The sequence below is a fragment of the Meleagris gallopavo genome, chromosome 25, assembly GCF_000146605.3.
Source record: "Meleagris gallopavo isolate NT-WF06-2002-E0010 breed Aviagen turkey brand Nicholas breeding stock chromosome 25, Turkey_5.1, whole genome shotgun sequence".
Lineage (NCBI taxonomy): Eukaryota > Metazoa > Chordata > Aves > Galliformes > Phasianidae > Meleagris > Meleagris gallopavo.
In genome coordinates, this window is record NC_015035.2 from 4,297,561 (window position 1) to 4,314,506 (window position 16,946).

Genomic DNA, 16,946 nt, shown 5'->3' on the forward strand with positions numbered 1-16,946 from the left:
AGCAGGCAAGTTAACCACCGTGGATGTGGGACAGCAGGAAGGTGGAAGAGGCACAAAGCCCCCAAAGGTTTAACATTGATTCACACTGATAACAACTTGCTAATTTTAGTTAAGCACTCAGGGTTGGGAGCAGCTTTAGGATAGCACGGTCCTGGGATGGTTTGCAACAGAAAACCGTGAGGGATTAAAATGTTGTCAGCACAGGACAGGAAGGAATTTGGGGATTAGGCACAGCCTCAGCTGTGATGCTGGCCAAGGCTGTGTGCAAATCAAGGAGAGCACAGACACAGTGCTTTGCTCTGCCTGGTTAAAGAGATGAGAGATGGAAACCTCTGCGTTCTGGGAGGAGGAGGAGGAGAAGAGACAGGAGCAGAACCCAGCCCAGAGCTCAGGAAGAACAAGTCAGGTCTGAACTTATATTAATTTTATTCTCATTTCCAGGAGAAAGCAGTGGTGGAGTGCAGCATCACAGCTAGTGGCAGAAAGCTCAAGTATTTGTTTGCTTTAATGCAGGCAAACATTTCTGAGGCTGAACGGAGACGACGGGTGTGCGCTCCCTTCCCTGTGCACATTTCCAGTTCACGTAATAGGAATCTCAAAAATAAGCCCTTAGCACATGACAGAGAGAATGTCAGAAACTTTAAAGCTTTCTGTGGCATAAATCCCCACGCAGGGCATGAAAGTAGTAGGCAGGAAATCTTCCACAGCTGAACTCGCTTATCCCCTGGGTTGAGAATCTTTCCTTTGGTCGGAGAACTTTGTGATGAGCAGCGCTGAGCATTTCTGTCCGACTTTAATGCGTTACCCAGAGCTGAAATCTGCTCCTCCTGGATTACACAGGGGATCACAAGAAAAGATTTTAACAGTGCAGTTAACAGCAGAAGAAAGGAGAACCATTTGGTCATCTTGGATCTCCGAAACACGCTCAGGAAATAAGATCCGTTTCCACTGAGACAGCAGAGCTCTCGATGGCACTGCTGGGCCTTGGGAAGCTGTCACAGCCCTGGGTGGCTTCAAGTAATGCACTTCCAAGTGATTGCTGGGTTCAGCTGGGACAGCAGCAGGTTTTGTGCTTTGCAGACTGAGAGCCTCCTCAACCAGGTTGGCATTAACCAGCTTCAGCTTCGCGCAACACAGAGCTACAACTTCTGGCTTTCTGCTTCAAAGTGCGTGTTTCAAATTAGACAACAAGGCGTTATGCAATCAGAGGCATCTGCAGACCCTTTGCTTAGGCACAGAGCGTGATCAGGGCTGAGAAAAGGCAGAGCCTGGCTACAGAAGCAAGCTGCTGGGCTGCACACGAAAGCAGAGCTCCCTGATGCAAGCGAGATGCCGTCAGCAGGCACTGAGTTCCTAAGGCAAGGAGCAAAGCTGGGCTCAAAGAGGACTTGTTCTGGTTTTTCTTAGTCTTAGAAGAATTAAGGAATTTTCTGTGTGCCCATGAAGACACTGGGAATCTTTTTGTCGCTGCAGCAGTGTGAAGTTGTCTGATTTTATGAGAATCTAGCTATATTTGGAAAGAGACCCAGCAATAGATGAGTGCACATTCTTGCTTGCTCTGCAAAGACAATTACTGGATTACAAAAAAAGGCACAAGAAGCACACATTCCTCCTCCTTCTATCCCTAAAAGGTTTCCTTCTTCCTCCTCGCTCAGAGCACTACTACTGCTGTCACTGAACAAACTCCAAGTACACATTTTCAGCCCTGATCCAGCTGGCTTGGAAGCCTCTAGGATTTAAGATCTCTCTTCTGTTTGAGTAATTTCAGTGACTAGAATCTCATTGCTTGCTTCACCAATTCTCTTCATCCTCTGTCTATATATAGTAAAGGAGATGAAATAATATTACATTTAGTTTTATTGCTGGAAGCAATCTGCTGTCCCTCAATGCAGTTTCCCAAAGGAAAGAGGTGAAACAGAAGATTCAGCAGGACATGCTGACTGCAAACAAGAACAAGGTAGAACTGCACACATTCCAGCTGGCTGGCTGCTACAGAGGAGGAAAAACAGAGCACAGAAGGGCTGAGGTTATTTAGCCAGGAGCAGAACAGGCCAGCTAACAATCCTCTGCTCCAGCTGTCACAAAACAGCTCTGCTTTGCCTGGAAGGTGAGCTGTGTCAGAGCCCAGGATGTGCCACTCAAGGCTTCACAGAGATCTGGGATGCACAGAGTGGGACAAAGGAATGGTGATCCTGGTTATCACACCATAAATTCAGTTAAATAAACTGATGTTGTCTCATCCCTGTCGCTGCATTAGAATACAAGACTCCCCTGCAGTTGCATGGCTGATACTTTCAGCTACAAAATACCCCACCACTCCCATGTCTTCGCAGGGGAAGGCTAAAAATCCTTAACGTTTTATATGAAAATAGAAGGTATGGAGATAAATTGCTCTATCTACAACGAATCCAGGACCAAACGCATTCAGCAGTGTGGATTCCGCTCTATTTACACTTTTAAGAAACTTACTACCTTAAGAATGTTACGAGGACCTTCTCAGGAACTGGGAAGGACATGGAGAGATCAGGATCTGCTACATGTTCACAGAAGCACACTCAATTCCAGCACAGCAGAAATACCAGCATACACCTCTGCCATGTAAGCACGGGTTGCCACCTGCACATGTAGGAACAGAGCCACAAGCTTTGCTTTCTCCCTGACACAGACCAGCAAATCTCTTTTGAGAAGCAGTTCTCAGCTTGCTTTGCTGGCTGTTCAGACTGATCCCCCTCCAGGCAAACCTGCCCATGTGCTCTTCCCACCTCACTGCCAGAGATGCTGAGGACCAACGTCCACCTGGAGGCTGAATATGCCGAAGCACTGAAGTGTTCACAGGTTTTGAAGAGGTTTGAAAATAAAAGGAAATTGTTTGTAGGAACTCTGCGTGCACCTGTATGCATACGCTGTCCACTGTGGGGTTTTCAGCTCCCATTCCTAGCATTTGGTTGGCTGTGAAGGCAGCTTGGACAAACTCATCACACTACCAGGTGCTCCTGACTGTGTTATTTTGCCATAAGATGATCATAGTCCAGACAGCAGTTGCCCAAAAGCACTGATGGGAGAAAAAAGAGATAGAATATTTGGGTGCTGTGGGAGATAACTGCAGGAGAGATCTTTGCCTACCCAAAATCTATCCGAACAGGGCCTTCCTCCAACTGCCTGGCAGCACAAATGACAACGGTTTGCTTGTTATCAGAGCCACCACTGATGGAAACTCTTTGCCCATGGTGCAATTCAGTTGTGGTGGAAGCAGCCCAGTAGCCAACAAGGGGTTTAGAACAACCAGGATCAGCACGAGAAACTGGAACTTCAGAATCAGTTGTGGGAAGGTCAGCTCCCGAATCACAGCGTTGAAGGATACAGAGGAGCTGCTCTGAAGCTCACCCATTTTCTTACTCTCTCCTCTTCAGAGCTTTCATACATACATCTGTTAAACATGCTGGTGATAACTCAGTCTCTTTCAGGCACTCTCATGGGACACAGCAGACTTTGTACTCATATCTGTCCTCTTGCTATTGCAGCTCCACCACTGTTACCCTGGATTCCCCTTATAACCGGAGGTTTCTTCTAGATCTCAAAAAGAGATTGATATATCAAAACCAAATTCAATTACAAAATATAATAACCTCTTCTTGGAAGTGAAGCTGCCCCATATTCCAGACTGTGGCAGGATTTTTATGTCCTAAAAATATTTTTTAATAAGTTCTACTTAAAATATATCTGAGTCGCAGCCTGCCTCGTGGGCATGCTGTAATGCTCTCAGTGAAGATCTGCCTCCCTGTCAGTTCCTCCTGGGCTCGAGGGAAGGGCTCTTCTCACTCTTCTTCTGCAGACTTGAGCATGAGAATGGCATTGTAAACCTTCAGGGCAGGACCCAGCTTGATATTGAGTATTTTAACCAAGTCATTCTGGTTCAGGAGCAGGAAGGCCTCACCATCTATCTGCTAGAGGTGTAAAAACACAATAGGAGATAAAAATTACAATGAAGAAAGAAGCAGGATTCTTACTTCTGGCTGTTCAGTTAAACAGTGTACTGAGGAATGAAAATACAGACACAGCCCTGAGGATGGAAACCTTAATCTTCCCTCTGATGTTGGCACCCACACCAGCCTGCGATTCCCAAGCACGCTGCCCTTCCCAGGGGTCTCAGGCCTTCCCCTGAAGCCTGAAAAGTCAGAATGTGGACAAAACTCACTGGGAAATAATGAGGATGAGGCTCGTCCACTTGACTTTCTATTCACTATAAGGATACTTACCATAAAAAGCCAACAACTGTCAAAAATCCCACAGCCTAGTCCCAATCTGTGGCAAAAAATTAGATCAGGAAATGCAAGCCTTCAGGAGGCAGCTATCCAAGAATTAATGCATTACACTCATCTACAGCAATTAGAAGCACCACATCACCATTTCCTAGCACACTCATTACATACTGTCATTGCACAGCTTCTCAGACTCCTGTTAAGCAGCTCAAGGTGAAGTGTGAAGCTTTGCTGCTTCTTTGGTCAGCTTTGCTAGAAACTTTGCAAGATGAGAAGAACTGGACAGGTGTGAACATCTGGCTGCTCTCAGAACTAGCACTCTGCCCACAGACACTTGGCCTCCATTTAAAGGAGTGGCAGGAGGCTTTTATGAAATAGCTTTCAATGGCACTAAATGGGCTTGTTCAGAACAAGGTAAAGGAGATGGTGTGTTATATAAAACAGGGCATAATAAAGCCATGGAATCTGCCTGGATTTACACACATACTCTCCTAATCCGTCAGCAAGGAGACATGCAAGCAGATTCAAAGCAAGCAATCTAAAACTGTATTACCACGTGAAAACAAGTGGAGCTCTAGGTAGCAGAGAGTAACAAAGTATGATTTTAAGAAGAGGTTAAAAATGTAGTTTGGTTCACAAAAGCATCCGCAGAGACAACGGATATAATTAATATAAACCCCAAATGCTGCAGAGAAGCAGCCAAAGATTAATGGACACAGGCAAACAGTACATGTCTAAGTTATTCCATTAAAGTGCATTTACAGAGACTGACAGCATCTCCTCCTCTCACTTGATGCTCACCAGCCCAGCGGACAATGCCAGACACTGGGCCTAACCAGAACAACAATCCTTCTGTCCCTGCACTTTTCCTAACTGGAATTCTCAGTGTCAACAACTGGTAGAAAAGGATACACTTAATAACCTTGGACAAACAGCAATAAGGCAAAGAGCTGGGAGGCAGGAATTCGGGCTGCCCCTCTCTAAGCTCACGGAGACTGCAGAGCAAGTAAAGTTCTTTTACTTCTCAGTCTGCACACTGGGAACAGCAAGGCTTCCAGCCACATTTCATTGAATCCTACCTGCAAGCTGCTTTGAGTCAACACTGCTGCAAGGCCCATGGTAAAAATAGCTTGAAATAAATGGACTGCTGCTTAAACTAAATAAAGAGTCAAGAGAAGGAGAAAACTGCTGAAAAAACAATCTAATGCTTTAAAATGCTTTTGAGTCCAATATTATCATTATTTCACTTTCACTGCATCGCCTCAACGATGTTTGTTTTAAACAGACCTTCCCTGAGCTGGTCCTAGAAATGAGTGCAGTATCACTGCCTGTGGTTTTTGTTCCATCTTATTTGGATGGTTTTTCAAATTCTGTGCACAATTTGTTCTCTTCATTTGTAACGTAAGCAGGAACTCATCCTCCTCCCTCCTGCCAACAGGAGTCTGCAAGGGATTTATTTCTCCTGAACGGAGAGCACTCAAAGGCCTGATTACAGTAATGGACAACCCTGGTGAAGCCCAGCAGTGCTGTCGCTCACACCTGAATTTTGGCCAGAGCCAAACTGCTAAAAGGGTTTTAAATTTACACTGACAGTTTAGTTCCAGCACAAACCTGAAAAACAATCCAAGCCTCTCTTGTTTGGCACACAGAACCACACTTTGAGACTGCAGAAGATATTAAAATAGAACGTGGCTGTGCTGCTCTCTGAACTAGAAAACAGCCACTGTGTTCAGGATCCATTTCAATTATTACTAGAAGAAAGAAAACAAATTGTAAATGGTTGGATCCATTAGTAGACTTACACCTCACCAAGCCCTCACCTCTGAACTCATCTTTGTTAGAAATCAGGAAGCATCTTTTACACCCAGCTATGCTGAAGGACTGCTTTACTGGAAGAAATTTCATCATTCCCACTGCATTCATTTAAATGGTATTCCACCACATTGCTACACTGTGAACAAACATCAATTTATTTTGCTTTTTATTTTGTGCGTGTGTTTTAAAATAAGGGAAAGCAAAATACAGGGACGTAAATCCCATAAAATGCACTCCAGCCTGATTCATCCTGAAAGAAAGCCAGCTCTGGGGAGCAGTCATCTATTACAAACCTGTCCTCTGCAGCCACTCCACTACGCAGTGCTCCTCCTCAGCACACAGGGTGCACTAAGTGCCTTGCAGAATGCAGGGAAGGTCCAGTCCCTTCCCTCAAGCTCTTAGAATCAGAGCAGCAGAAGAGGAGGCACGTCTGTGCAAATTAATCACGGGCTTATAAAGAACCTCCAAACCATCCCTGCGACGTAACTGGAAGCCAAAGCTCTCAACAGAGTCTAAGCGTCACAGGATCAGTGAAAAAGAACAGGGCAGCCACATCCTGCACTGCTGGGATTTTTTGAGAAGCCATGGGGAATGCACCATAGCCAGGGAACAGAGCCCAGCACAGGGCAGTGACAGGATGTGCTGCAGCAGGAGATGCTCTGACTCCCCAGCAATTGCTTGTTCAAGGACAGGTGCCCCTCCTGCTCCCTCTGTGGTCCCCAGGAGAAGCCAGGGATTCCTAAGAAGCTCTCTGACTGCCAGCCTGCCCAAGAGAAGCAGGCATATGTTCTTGTTAGAGGGAGCAGATGAGATCTGTGCTGTGCCATTCCAACAGGACATCTTTATAGTGATGCCAAAAACACCAGACAATAGTCCAAGACAGGATGTTAAGCATAAGCTCAGTGATTGGAACGGGAGGGGAAATTTAAAGCAGCAGAATGCAATTAACCACACTGGGATTCAGCTCAGAGCTGAAGCTGTCTCCTAAATGCTACAGGCTAATGACAAAGCTGAGCATGTCTGTGCAGTCAGCACTGTAACTGCAGAGCAGCAGGGGTACAAAACCACCCAGCTCACAGCACAGGATTGGGGCAGACCTGACTTACCTCCTCCCTGAACACAGCTGCTTGTTCTTTGCAACCAGGTAAACGCTGGATAAAGTTTACCACCTACAATCAGATTTACAAGAAGAGAAACAAGGATGATTAGAATGATGATCAAGTACCAAGCATCTTATTTCTGTATGCAAGAATTTTTGTAACTTTAATACTTAAAACTCTCCTGCTAATTAAGGTTATATACAAGAATTAACAATGGGGTGTTGCTACAACATGCCTGTAAAGCTTATTCTGGTCACAAATTGTACTTCCCATATTGCTATTTGACCACTTCTCTAAGAGTTCAGCTTCTCCACTGCTTAAAAACATCACTCATTAAAAACTGTATACAGTCATATATTATTTTACAACCCTCCACAAGTTTCCTTCCTCTACAGTTTTGTCAGAAAATAAAACTAAAAAGAAGGATTTAGACGATTTCCCATCGTGACATCCTTTTCAGAGATGATATAAATCAACCAAATGAGTACTCCTGGTTTATTAACACACAGAAGGCAGAAAAGCAAGGAGAGAAAGAAGTTGTGGTTTTATTTAATGCATGGTGGATGCAGAGGATCCACAGAACCAACACGATTAAACCAGTTAATTTTACATTTCATATTAGGGAAAACCTTTCTAAGCAGGAAATCTGTTAACATTTGGAATAATCTCCTCTGAGACATGCAAGCAAGCCTTGGATTATATTATATAACACTACATAGTGCAAGCAGCAATCCTGAATGCAGTGAAGGATGACTTAATACATATTGTCTTCTCCATCTGCAGCTTCACTGGTTCACAGAAGATTTGTATATTGAGGCATAATCAGATCAAACGTTTCATGCTAATTGGATGCTCCCTTGCAGGAACAGCTCTGTTTCATGAAGCATATTCACTTGAGTTATTACAGATGTGACATTTCTTCCATAAACACAAACAGACAAACAGTTTGGGGAGAGGGGGTCGCTGTCAAAGATGAGCTTCCCTTTAAATCACAATCGTCAAGCTCCCCCCTAAATCACATCACTGTGTCTCCAGCTGATCCCATTGCTGACCTGGGTCCTTCTGAGCACAGCAGCAAGCTCTCAGCTTGCCCCCAGCTGCGCTCTGTCCTGGCAGAGCTGCTTTTTGGTGAGCATCACTGACTCCTGCTGCTTCTGTTATGCAATCTGAGAGCAGAACGCTTCTCTCATCTTGTGTTTCACGTTTACACCATGCCAGGAAGGAAAGCTCCATCCTAAAAAGAACCCCTAAAATCCACAGCTCCATCATGCACTGATTCCAAAGCAGAAGTGCAATCTCCTACTGCAAACAAATAACAAAAGAATACTTTCCCTGTATCTCCTTATGATAAAAAAAAACAACTGAAATACTTCTGCAGGGCTGCTATCTTCCAGAATGTTAAGTGGCAGTTGGACCCTTGAGAGCAAGGCAGCGAATGTCCCTCAGGGCCTGTGGCACTCACAGGCTGGCAGAGATCTCAGGGAAAGCTCTGAGCTTGCCTTGCTCTTCTCTCCTTCCCTGGACATCTGCTGCTGGCCACTGTCATGGATGGTGTGATGGCCTTTGATCTCCACCAGAAGTCACTTGCATGTACACAGCCAGCTCCCTGCTCCACAGCAATGGTCTTTTAAACAAACAGAGTCCTGGGGCTTGCCAGAAACTGAGATAACAAAAGGAGGAGGAGGATGCAAGATAAGCATGCAGGAGAGATGGATCTCAGGGTGTGAGCAAAAACAAGCAGTGTGACGAGTTGGACAAACTTGTCTGGACCTTTAAGCAGCTTCACAGTGATGGCAGGGAAACATTTCCCCCAGGGAAAGGTGAGATATGGGGATGGTGGGAGATGGGACAGATCAGGGCCTTTCCTTCGAGGAGGTCAACAGTTCCCTTTTGTTTCTGCTAGTAAAAGTCTCCTCTGATAATCTCACAAATCCCTCTGGTGGCAGTGCCTTACTGCACATTAGTTGAGGGAAGAGAAACTGCTCTGTGTAATTCTGAGAGCACCTTTAACAGCTCCATGCAAGAGAGGTGCTAAGATAATCCTAGATTCATGACATGTATTGAAATGGGCACAGTATTAGTGTATCCTTCTGGAAAAGCTGGGAGTCTCTCACCAGCACCCATGTGGTATCAAGCTATAGCAGCCCTGATGCTATGCAGTAACCCACAAGCCATTAGCACAGGTACAGTCCCCCTACAAAGTAACACCCTCTGACTCAGGATTAACTAATGAACAATTCAGCTCTGGCACATTATTAAAGTTCTTCCATGATCCTTTGCTTGCTGTGCTTTGAAAAAAGATAGGAAGCTTTCAATAACTAACAAAGCTGCATTACAGTAACTACTCCTGTTGACTGCTCAGTGTTACCAAGAGTTTCTTAGCTTGAGGGCCTCCAAATATTGCTGCTGTTGCTGCTCCTTAAGCTGCTCCCAACCCAACAAAGAATTAAAGCAAGATTTTTTCCTTAATGTGGGTTTTATAAAAGCAGTTATTCAGTCTCAAATTGAAGGAGAGTACAACACTCCCATTGCTCTTGTTTCAGATCAACAGAATGGGCTCCACTGGGCAACACAGTTCAAAGTACAACCCATAGGCAAATGTTTGCCCTGTAGGAAGATTTAGGAGCCCAAATACTGACAGATCCAACCTACTTTGGACTCACTAGAACTCATGAAGTCCCAGTGCATTCATCTTCCAGAGCTTGTGGCTACACTGCCCTGCACAAAGTGATCCTCCAAGTGCTCAGACAGAAGCTAAATTGATTCCCATGGGAATCTACAAAGAGCACAATTTGTTGAAACCAATCCACTTTACTGAAATGCAAGACAGAATCCATCATGACTTCAGCCAGTCCACTGTGGTGCTGCAGCTGATCTTTTTAAACACTCCATTCACACTCCCACTGGTTGCCAACACTCCATTCGTTGTTCAAGGCAGCTCACTGTATTCTGGGTTTTGAATCACCACATCCAGAGTGCACTGTGGTTGCTACTTATATTAATCTGTTATCAAACTAATATCCTAGCTAAATTTACCCAGCAGTTGCTGTAAAGGTCAACTGTAAAGGACACATTTTATTGGCTTGTATCCTGACTCTGTTCTTCCATGAACCGACCTCCATGTTTTGTCCAAAAGAAAGAGATTCTGATTGTTTTCATGCCAGAGGATTAGCTGCTTCTGTCTTTATTGATTTATTAAAAGACCTTTTTGGGAAAAAAAAACAACACAACAATGGGAGTTTTTTCTAAAGAAGGATACAAATAGAAAATCTCTCGGATTTTTTTCTCCTTGCTAAGCAATTTAATTTAAGCTCATTTTCATTAAAACACAAAGGGAAGAAAGGAATATTAAAAGGACCATTTTTAAAAACAGCCCTACTAATTATTCAATCCCCTTCCCTTTTGCTGTGGTTCCTGTCCCTGGGATCAGTCCCACCACACTCCAAGTAGTCCTCCAGCACCAAGAGCAAAGTCAGGATTGGTTTCCCTGACAAAGAGGCACTCAGGGAAGATGCACTTTCTGAAAGCCTCTGAAAATCCTCTATGTATCATGAAGAACAGCACCTTTCTCCTGCTTTGCAGATTATCTCCTATCTTGTCAGCACAACATTACAGCACACTTCTCTTGAATTAAATGGCCTGTGATTAAGTGCCAGGATCCGAATTGTCATCACTTCCCAAGTGGAGATGCAAATATTATTTACGCCCAAGGCACCAAGTGAAAAAAAAAAACAACAACTACTCAGCACGCAAAAGACAGCAGCTTTTTCACATGCCACCTAATTACAGGAGACATCTCAAGAGCTGGGACTGCAGTCTTATCCCCAGCCACACAGCTGCCTCTGCCAGAAATCAGGTCAGGCTGTGGGCAGTTTGTTCCAGGGAAACAGGCAGGGAGATGCGGGAGGAGCAGGCATGCAGTGCAGTTTGGGATTATCTGCAATATAAAAGTGAATCAGCAGCAAAGTCACAGGAGAAGGGGGGGGAGATCAGAGAGAAACAAAGTCTGATGTAAGAATGGTGCTTCAGGGCTGAGGACTGAAAGATAAAGGGGAAAATAAACAAAGAGAGTTGCGTTCACAGAAGTAAGGCATGGACACCAAAGGGTTAACAGAGATCCTTCCTTTATAAAGGGACTTGGGTATAACTTTTAGCTGAGTTAGCTATGGCATATGCAAAGCAAACAAAAAAGCACTACCTAGGAAGAAAAAAAGGTGTTTTCCAATTAGCACTCCAGAAAAGGGGGGCCCTGGGACCCCCCGCAGCCAGGAGCAGAGAGGAAGCAGGAAACTCACCTCTTCCACAGTCCACTTGGACACATGTTTGGCTGTGAGGCCCGAGACCTCCGGCAAGAGCCTGCAGTGCTGCTCCCAGCAGAGATGGAGGCGGTGGCTGGGGTTAGAGTCCAGGGCAGGCATGAAGATGGACTGGTGGAGGGCCTGCTGGAGGTTGAAATCGAGGTCTGTAAAGAAAACGAGACAAGTCAGAGCAAGCTTTCAAGAAGGAGCAATTATGGAGGAGAAGGAAAGGTCACAGTTTGGAGGGAAAAGCAAGGCAGGGCACAAGATAGCAAGGCACTGCTACTGCACGGCACAGTGTGTTCTCAGGGCATGCTCCCCCACCCTCCTGAGAAAGAGAAAGAAAAAAAAAAGATAAGATTGCCAGGCTGGATATAATATTGTTAGCTTCTTCCCAGGAAAATGATGTCACGCTGCTAACACAGAAGATGCTTGCAGCGTTTCATTGACAAGGTGGAGGAGTTCTGGGAACAGCATCTTCGGCTGGAAACTAATGGCACTGCCCCAGCTGCTGGCAGCCTGCGAGGAGTGAGATGTGTGCAGCTGATGGCCTGGGCTCACTGCCTCCCCAGGAGACTCCCAGGCCAGGAGTGCTGCGTGTTACCTCCAGACATCAGTTCCCTTGTGCATCCAGTGATGGAAGCTTTAAAAATCAAAGAGGGGAAAAAAAAAAAAGAGAGAGAGAGAAAAGAAATCACCCCTCCCTGATGAGATCACTTGAGTAGTGCAGAGTCATGGTCCTACAGGGATTTGCCCAGTTATACAACAGGAAGTGAAGCAGAGGATGGAAATAACATGGAACACACTCCTCTGGTTCACAACCAGCATTATGCTTGGTCACAGTAGAGGCAGAGACTGGCCTGGCACACAGCTGTTACTCTTCTGTCTCCAGCTGTGTCATCTTACCTTCACCTCCACCTCCCTAAGCAATGTAGGATGCCATCAAACATAGTTCTCTATTGCTAATAATGAGACCAGAGTGAGGGGTTAAAAACAGACATATAAAGCCTAAGTAAGAATTGCTCTTCAAATGGGATGGAAGCTGTGTGCAATCATGAAATTACAGGTCAGTGGATTACTGCAGAATTTCTCTCCACTGATTTTCATCACTCTGCTTAAGGTGAATGCGACAGGAAAGCAGACAGCTTTCCCTGCCAACTGCAACTGCAGCTCAGAGCTGGCAGACTTCTCCAACTGCAGAAGTCAGCACTAGGTAAAAATGAATTAAAAAAAAGCCAGGCACCTGTCCCAGTTTGTGCCTGCTTAGCTATTTTTGATTGGAGTCTATTACCATGTTAAATCCTCCTAAAAGCCTGGTCAGCTTGATTCTCTGAAATGGCTTTTTATAGTAAATCTGAAAGTTAAGCATATGGTTTGCTAAAGTGATATCAGAAAGCTTCTCTTCAAACTTAACCTATCAAGTACCAGAATAAAAAGACATTATTTTTCCATTTGGTTTTTTCTTTTTCATCCTGAAGAGAACCTTCCAAAAGTCACCCCAAAGGATTCTAACTGTTTTTCTGGATACCTACAGAAAGAAGTTGATGGAACTCAGCAACCACCTGATAGGTTTGGGTTGTGTCTGCAGAATGGTCGTGGAAGGGGTAACAGCCTCCCCCTGCCACTTCAGGAGAACAAGCAATGCTACAGGAGATGGTGAAACCTTGTCTTCTCAATTAATAAATACAAAACTTCACAAGGTATTAAACCTTACACTTCTAGGCAATTTTACCCTTCTTCCTCATTTCAAAGGAAGAAGGACAACCACCATCATCATCTCCAAGCATGCATTCTCTTGATTGTGGAATCAACAGCAACAAAAAATCTGTTAAGTTATAAATGATCCTCACAGGTCTGGTATTTTGCACATGCACACACACAAATAAATAAAAACCAACCAACCTTTCCCGTCGTTTTCCTGTTTCACCAGCTGCAACTTTATGTAGGCATGTGAGCATCCAAGCCTGAAACATCAATTACAAAACATCTCAAATGATGACACAAACTGGGGCAACTGCTCCTCTATACAGATCAACCAATGGGGTATTTAGGAACCAGAACATTCTCCCTCTTACAATCGGCGACAGAATTTCTTTGTCCCTGGCTTCTCCTCTCTAAATTAAGAACTGTGGTATTAAATTCATACCTGCAACTCAGAACTGAGTTTGCTGTGGGAAAGAAAGCTCCCAAATTAGTGTGAGGAAAGAAGACTTAACAAGCAATTCTAAAACCCTGTGCTGTATATCTCCAATCAAACTGAGCTGTTCTAAGCTCCTGATTAACACCTGTATTTCAGATATCGCAGCAGCATCAAGAAACACAACTATCAATCCACAAAAACACATCACAAAAATCTTATTTACTTTTTGGGTTTGGCTTTGATGTTTCCAGAGGGTTTCTCTTCTACCCTGTCTTTTGCTTCATTGCTTTCAGACCGCTCTGACGGACTCTGAATGCTGCTTTGACAGGACTTTCCACTCTCTTGTGCAGATTTCCTGGAGAGACAGACAAATGATAGGAGCTAAGCTGACATTCTCAGTTTCCTTTCCCCAGAAGAGAGCAAAGCTGGCAAAAATGAGAGTAACAAGTACCACCTAGTGGTGAAAGCTCTCCTCTCCCCTAGCATCCTTACTGCTGCAGCCCAGAGTGCTTTTTTGCTCTTTAGCAGAGATTCAGAGACATTATATGAAATAATCAGTCCCTGTGGACAAAGGCTGCAATCCCAGCAGCTACAGGAAGCCCACTGAAACCGATTTAGGATTTATGAACCCTGGATAACATTTAAGACAACTTACATGACTGAGTTTGTTGCTACACAGTCGCCCAAAGAAGGATGAGCAGCAGGAAGCTGTAATACCTGCATAACGAATTCAAACCTCCCACTATCAGGAAATGAACTGCCCAGAAGAATGTAAAAATAATACAGTTTTAGAATGATATTGGTTCTGGGAGAATCTGAAAACTCTTAAGGGAACGTTATGGCAATGCTGCCATTGAAATGCAATCGATTTTGCTATCCAGAGTAACAAAAGGAGACCCCTGCGTGGTACTGGGATGAGAGGAAGCAAACTTTGACCACATGCACCTTGGGACTGAGAAGTCTTCCTTCTGTCTGAACAAATATACCATATATACAATATAAAATTATATATTAAATATATAAAATACAAAATGTCATAAATTTAAGCAAAGCAAAGAAACCCTAAAATGTATATAAGCCTTAATACACAAAAAGAGGCCAAAGGTAGCACTGGAGATTGCCGTGGTGAAACTTAATTCCTACAGCCTAGAAATGACAATAATGAAAGCCTTTGTGTCCAGATTTGTCCCATGACAGACTAACTGCTTCCTGCAGTCCAGAAGCCAAAAAAATTGGTTTGTCTCAATGATACTCAATTCCAAAATTATTATAAGAAAATAAAATATCTGAAGGGGCTCAATTTATTTGCCAAGTGATACATATGGAGTCATTACACCTACCACTGTAATGCAACCGGCGCTGAGGTGGATTGCAGTTAGGATTTAATAGTGCAAAATAATCTTGCCTGACAGTTTTAGGACAGGAAATGAAGAAAAAGAATATATTTTAAATTGAAACAGCAAGAAAAAAAAAATTAATGGAGACAGAATGCAATTTCCTTTGTTGGAATGTGACCAGAGCAGCAGGATTAAGGAATCAAAAAACCTATTAAGGTACATGAGGGTATAAAAGCACGCTGCTCTGTGTTAAGAGTGTCTGGAGCATGGGCCAATATTACAGAAAGATGAACTGAATGCACTACTGATTCTCTGCCAATTCCTGTGTTTTTCAGCCTTGTAAAATGGTATTGCTCTGCAGTGTGTGTCTGGGAAATGGGCTCAGCTCACCTGGATTGTGGAGAGTCCTCCTGAGAAGACTCTCCTGCTCTGAGCAGAACTTGGGCAGGGGTCTCCAGCCTCTTGGCTTTCTGCAGGCTGCTGCTGGGGGAAGGCCTCTCCCCACCTAGGCGGTCCTGTAACACGTTTTCTTTGTTGAGGTTCACATCAGAATATGGGCAGCCAACTAACCTGTGTTAAGAAAAAAAAAGAGAGAGAGGTTATGATGCACGTTCCTGTGTTCCTAAGTCATAGTCTTAGCAGCCTCAGGCAGATACAACCATTAACAAACCCAGGAAAAGTGAGGCCTAAAACTCACCCAGATGGAGACATTATTACCCAGTTTTAGGTATGGGAAAGCAGAGGAGCAAATGGTACATCTTGAAAACGAATTTATGTTTTTGAAGAATCGTCCTAGAGAATAACAGGAGATCTTCCCGTGTTGCCTGAACAACATTTCATGAAACAGTAACTGTTTGAAGCTCTTTATCACATTAAGTACACCCCAGACCTCCAATCTGAGATTGTTTTCTTGCTCTGTAAAGTGGTTTAATCAAGAAAAACATTCCTTTTCCAAGAACACATAAGAAACCAAAGGTAAACCTGTCACCCAAAAGCCAGGAAGAAAACCCTCTGACTCCAATGTGGTTTTAGAAACCATTAAACATGAGCTCTCTCCTCACTCTTATGCTCTAGTAATACACCAGCACTCTCTTCCTCTTTAGCTATTGCCTTGCAATATTCTTGAGCACATTATTTTACGTAAGTAATTCCTTCAGTGATGCTGCAATGTAGAAATTGGAGTGAATTAATCTACGCTATGTTGTATTGCAGTTGGAACAAACATACTGCTATAAACTAAATTTATGGTGGAACAGCTCATTTAGACACAAGAGGGAGCTGCAATTACACTAATAGCTGTCTCCAGAACACCCTGTGATAATTTCAGTGCAGTGCAGGTGCTTGTTGCTGCATTATTATTACAGGCAACACTCAGATGCTCCCAGACAGAACCCTCATAAGATCTCAGATACGTACGTATAATGTGTTCCATATCGTGGCCCCCTGACATGACCAATACCATGACAGCCTGGAGTGGGACACGTTTGTCCCACTGTTCCCACAGGATCAACAGCACCTGGAGAATAAAATACAAAGGTGAAGAGATTTGTGAAAAACTTCCTACCTCTGAAGAGAAGGCTGCATTTTGGGAAAATTATTCATGGACAATGATATGGTATCATCTATATTACCTAGAGGGACTTGCAAAGCGTGTCCAGTCTTTGCACACCAGCCCACTGGATGAACATCAGGGCTGTCTGCATCGACCCAGAAATCATAGTTACAGTCCCAGCCATCGAAATGTATCTAAAAGAAGCACAGTCTCAGTGAGAGATACAGTTAAGGATATGACTCAGCTGTTATTTTAACTTCCCCTTTTGTTTCACCTTGCTCAGCTTGGAGCTGATTCACTCAATCTTTCAGTCAAGCACAACCATCCTTTGTGTTCAATTTGTTTTCCTGTCCTCTCTGTCTATCTTTTACAGAAGCACCACGTTCTGGTGACACAGTAAATCACAGGGTCTGCAAGAAAGCACAGACCATGGGGTGCTCTGGGG

At 44.0% G+C, this 16,946-nt stretch overlaps 1 protein-coding gene across 5 annotated transcripts in view; it reads right to left on the bottom strand.

Moving 5' to 3' along the window:
- Positions 1–409: 409 nt before the first annotated feature.
- Positions 410–16,946, bottom strand: part of LOC100550717 (lethal(3)malignant brain tumor-like protein 4) — a 37,636-nt gene continuing 21,099 nt past the window's right edge. For all 5 annotated transcript variants that reach the window (XM_019622825.2, XM_010723389.3, XM_019622826.2 and 2 more), the window contains 8 exons: positions 16,581–16,695; positions 16,366–16,465; positions 15,340–15,519; positions 13,836–13,967; positions 13,375–13,436; positions 11,470–11,636; positions 7,181–7,243; positions 410–3,944 (listed from right to left, as the gene is read on the bottom strand). In XM_019622825.2, the coding sequence (XP_019478370.1) occupies positions 3,816–3,944; positions 7,181–7,243; positions 11,470–11,636; positions 13,375–13,436; positions 13,836–13,967; positions 15,340–15,519; positions 16,366–16,465; positions 16,581–16,695 (948 nt within the window). In that variant the 3' untranslated portion in view covers positions 410–3,815. The remainder of the gene's footprint in view (positions 3,945–7,180; positions 7,244–11,469; positions 11,637–13,374; positions 13,437–13,835; positions 13,968–15,339; positions 15,520–16,365; positions 16,466–16,580; positions 16,696–16,946) is intronic.